The following is a 4,312-nucleotide window of genomic DNA, read 5'->3' as shown; positions in this document are numbered from 1 at the left end:
CCCACCTCGGCCTCCCAAAGTGCTGGGATTATAGGCGTGAGCCACCGCGCCCGGCCTCTGTATTCTTAAGAGGTACCAGTGGTTAATAGTTGTGGCACTTTATTTCTCTGAAAATATTTCTGGGTTTTGTGAAAAGTGTAGATACTCACAGGGGAGTGTGTGGAACAAATGAGCATTATCCATTCTGTCTTTTAACGGGAAAAGCTGCTGTTTCATTGTAGCGAATGTACTGTTTTGTTAACTGTTTTCTATTGTTGCGTATTTATTGACATTAGGTGTTTGACCTGGTGATGCTTTTCATCATCTATAGCACCAATACTCAGACAAAGAAGTACATTGAAAGGGTGCTAAGAAATAAGATTCGATCAGGCTACATTCAAGAACAGCTGCTCCAGAGTACATTCTCTGTTCATTACTTAGTAAGTGTCAGAGACTATTGATCTTTAATCTAAAATGGAAAGCTTTACAGCTCCCATGTAAAATTTCATCTTTTCAGTCCATTGTTCAAACCCATTGAGATTTTGAATTTTGTTTTGCATTAATTATTTTAATTGTCTATCTCAATGCAGTTTGCAACTTTGACAAACTGACCTTCCGTATCCTATTTAAGTAGCTTTCAAAACCTTGAGGGGCAAAGGACCAGCCTGTAGAAACTAGTAGAAATGTAAATATGAACCTATTTGAACTGTCACTCTTTGGCCATTCAAAACTGTGAAATTTAGGTGATAATTCCTCTGGAAATGTAAATTATTCAAAGTGGAATTTTATAAGCTGGGAATAGTGTTTTGCCAGCTGAACATTTGGGGTATTAACAGTATAGAACTTAGAAAACTGGATGGGCCAGTTGTTTGGGGTTTGGGTTAGGAGCTAATGAGAATACCTCATTGGGTCTTAAATTTTACATTTAGATATAGATTTAGTAGTTGTATTGTTTTATCTTGCAGTTCTCTCTGTGTTTATTTCTGCCAGTTGTATATGTTTTGGGCTGTAATTTTCTAGACACAGAAACCATATGTAATTTTCATTGTATTTTCCCCAATAAAGCATTATACCCAGCTGAGTACTAAATATAAGGTTTTAAAACTTACGATATCAATAAGGAAGGTATGTTTTTTAACTGGTTATTTAGTCTGGGTCTATTAATGTCTATGTATATTACATTATTGGTAGGGTATGATCACTTCTCTTCTTGATCTTCTTTTAAAAAAAATCAGTTTAGTTAGCATTGAACCTTATAGACCAACTTCAAATTATAAGCAAGGTGGAACATCCCTGGGGGGGTAGTGTGATTGCATGGGGAAACTGGGATTTGGAAGATCTGGCCTCCAATCCCAAATTGAGCAGATATGAATGTTCTATTAGCCTTATAATTTAACTTCTTTAAGCTTAAAGGTCAATTATTATCCAAACGTGGAATCCCATTGATGCTGAGAGTAATCTCGGAATGGTGAAGGATTATTTTGTGTAAAGCAAAGATTAAGATTTCCTAAGTTAAAATGAGAGTTAGGAAGGAGAAGTCTGACATTCCAAAAGGATAAGTTAACTCTTAGCTTGTATACTAACTGCTTCTTATAGCTCCTTTTGTCTCTCTACTCTTCCCCACTCAAGGTTCTTAAGGATATGTGTTCATCCGTTCTGTCTCTGGCTCAGAGTTTGCTTCACTCTCTAGACCAGAGTATAATTTCATTTGGCAGTCTCCTATACAAATATGCATTTAAGTTTTTTGATACGTACTGCCAGCAGGTATGTTGAAACATTTATTTTGGCAAGGAGGGAACAGGGGAAGGGAAAATAATCTGATGTTTATTTCTTGTTGGTTGGAACTTACTGAAGGGGAAGGAACTCTGAACTGGGTCTCAGGAAAGCTCAATTCTACTCCCAGCCTTGATGAAATTAAGAGACTTGACTGGTGGATCTAACTCTGTGTTCTGAGCTCTAAAATTCTGTCTGAAATTAAGATCCAGATCTATTTCAAAACATGAGACACTTTTTTTGTTTTGTTTTGTTTTGAGACGGGGTTTTGCTCTTCATGTCCAGGCTGGAGTGCAGTGGCATGATCTCGGCTCACTGCAACTTTTGCCTCCCAGGTTCAAGCGATTCTCCTGTCTCAGCCTCCTGAGTAGCTGTGATTAAAGGCAAACACCACCACAACTGGCTAATTTTTTGTATTTTAGTAGAGACAGGGTTTCACCATGTTGGCCAGGTTAGTCTCGAACTCCTGACCTCAGGTGATCCGCCTGCCTCGGCCTCTCAAAGTTCTGGAATTACAGGCATGAGCCATCGGGCCCAGCCAAGACACATTTTAATAGCATATATCCAGAGAGGAGGGACTGTATTTGTGGAAAATGTTTATGAAAGCAAGTAAAGAACAGTGTCTTATTTTGTATTTTACATATATTCTTCCTATTATTGACAATGTTAAAACACATTTGAATGGAAATTTTAAAATGAAGATTTGTAAAAAAATTTTAAACATTTAAAGTAGAGCAGTAGTTGCAGCTGACATGAGGTAGCTGCTGCAGTTGAGAATATAATTCTGTTATGACTATTACACAGTGACAGTATAAAGGGAGAATGGCATCTAAGACATTTTGAACCTTCTTAATGTCTTAGAGACACTATCATGATCCATGTTTGCTTGGAAACATGCAAGTCTAGCCAGTACTATATAAAGAAAGCCTTTAAAGCTTTTAATCCTTGAGTGCCATCATTTTGAGAAATTTCAACTGATCTTGTACAACCTCAACTTAAAGGGTAAAATTTAACCCATGTGGGAACAAGAAAGAGGAAAACTATGCCAAGGAGCAAAATCAGGAGGGCTTAGGTAGTGCTCACCGATAAAATATGGGAAATAGGTCAAGATGGGATGGTAAAGTTACGCTGGCATATTCCTAAATCTCCTGAAGCCAACATTAATGAAAACTAGATAATAGATGATGGGATTGGGTTGATTGTGATTTTAATGAGGTAGAGATTGGAGAGGCCTTGGGGGTGAATCCCTTTAGAATGGCCATCCCATATTTTGTTTTACATTGTCCTGTTGACTCTCCTCTGTATAGGAGGTGGTTGGTGCCTTAGTGACCCATATCTGCAGTGGGAATGAAGCTGAAGTTGATACCGCGTTAGATGTCCTCCTAGAGTTGGTAGTGCTAAACCCGTCTGCTATGATGATGAATGCTGTCTTTGTAAAGGTATCTTATTGGCTTCTTTTACTTTAGATATTGAATACTGTTAATTGGTGGGAGGAGGTGGGAAGGAGGTGAGATGATGGGCAAGTAGTATAAATAAAAAGTGACTATTCTGTCTATGTGTTGATTCATTCAGCAAACACTTCTTTATACCTAACCTACAGGCTAAGCTTTATTCTGGGTGCTGTGGGTGTAAAGTAGGTCTTTGCCTTTGATGTTAAAGACTAAGACACCTAAGCAAGTCACTATAAATACAATATGGTGAATTCTCTGGTAAAGTACTATAGCTAAAACAGAGCAAGAATCATTAAATTTAGCCTGGGAAGCTGGAGAATTCTTCAAAGAGGCGATTTGAGTGATTGCTGAAGGATGGGAATGACTGACAAGAGAAAGTATGGGAAGTTGTGTTCTAAGCAGAGAAGAGTTTGAGCAGAAACAAACTGGTGCCCAAGTCAATGGTGTGACTGAGGAATGAGAAGCAAACAAGCATGACTGGAGAATAGGATATATATGGAGAAGAGTGATGGGAGGCAAGGCTGGTAAGACATAGGACAGGCCCATTTGCAAAGCGTCTCAAATAACATGCTAAAGAGTTTCAACTTTATGTTCTAGACATTAGGGAGCTATTACCAGTTTTTACACAGAGTTGATTTAATCTGCTCAGCATTCAGAGATAACTCAGTAGGCTATATGATGGGTGGATTAGAGACTGCTGAAAGGGTCTAAGGCAGTGAGAGTAAGGGCCAGATTTTGTCATGGGAATGTAGAAGAAATGATGGCTTAAGAGACAATTTGGTGTTAGAATTAACATGACTTGGTGACTGTTAAGAATATGTGGCAGGTGCGGTGGCTCACACCTGTAATCCCAGCACTTTGGGAGGCCAAGACGGGTGGATCACGAGGTCAGGAGATCGAGACCATCCTGGCTAACATGGTGAAACCCCGTCTCTACTAAAAACACAAAAATTAGCTGGGCGTGGTGGTGGGCACCTGTAGTCCCAGCTACTTGGGAGGCTGAGGCAGGAGAATGACTTGAACCTGGGAGGCGGAGCTTTCAGTGAGCCGAGATCGCACCACTGCACTCCAGCCTGGGTGACAGAGCAAGACTCCGTCTCAAAAAAAAA

The 4,312-nt window shown here is 39.4% G+C and overlaps 1 protein-coding gene across 1 annotated transcript in view; it reads left to right on the top strand.

The window, feature by feature from the left end:
* Positions 1-4,312, top strand: part of FANCD2 (FA complementation group D2) — a 97,140-nt gene that overhangs the window by 35,876 nt on the left and 56,952 nt on the right. The window contains 3 exon segments of the mRNA XM_017847452.1: positions 276-419; positions 1,609-1,743; positions 3,060-3,191. Of these exon segments, the coding sequence (XP_017702941.1) occupies positions 276-419; positions 1,609-1,743; positions 3,060-3,191 (411 nt within the window).

This window comes from Rhinopithecus bieti, unplaced genomic scaffold (genome assembly GCF_001698545.2).
Source record: "Rhinopithecus bieti isolate Rb0 unplaced genomic scaffold, ASM169854v2 scaffold_29378, whole genome shotgun sequence".
Lineage (NCBI taxonomy): Eukaryota > Metazoa > Chordata > Mammalia > Primates > Cercopithecidae > Rhinopithecus > Rhinopithecus bieti.
Note: the sequence above shows the minus strand (reverse complement) of the source record. Positions and strands in the feature narration are given on the sequence as shown.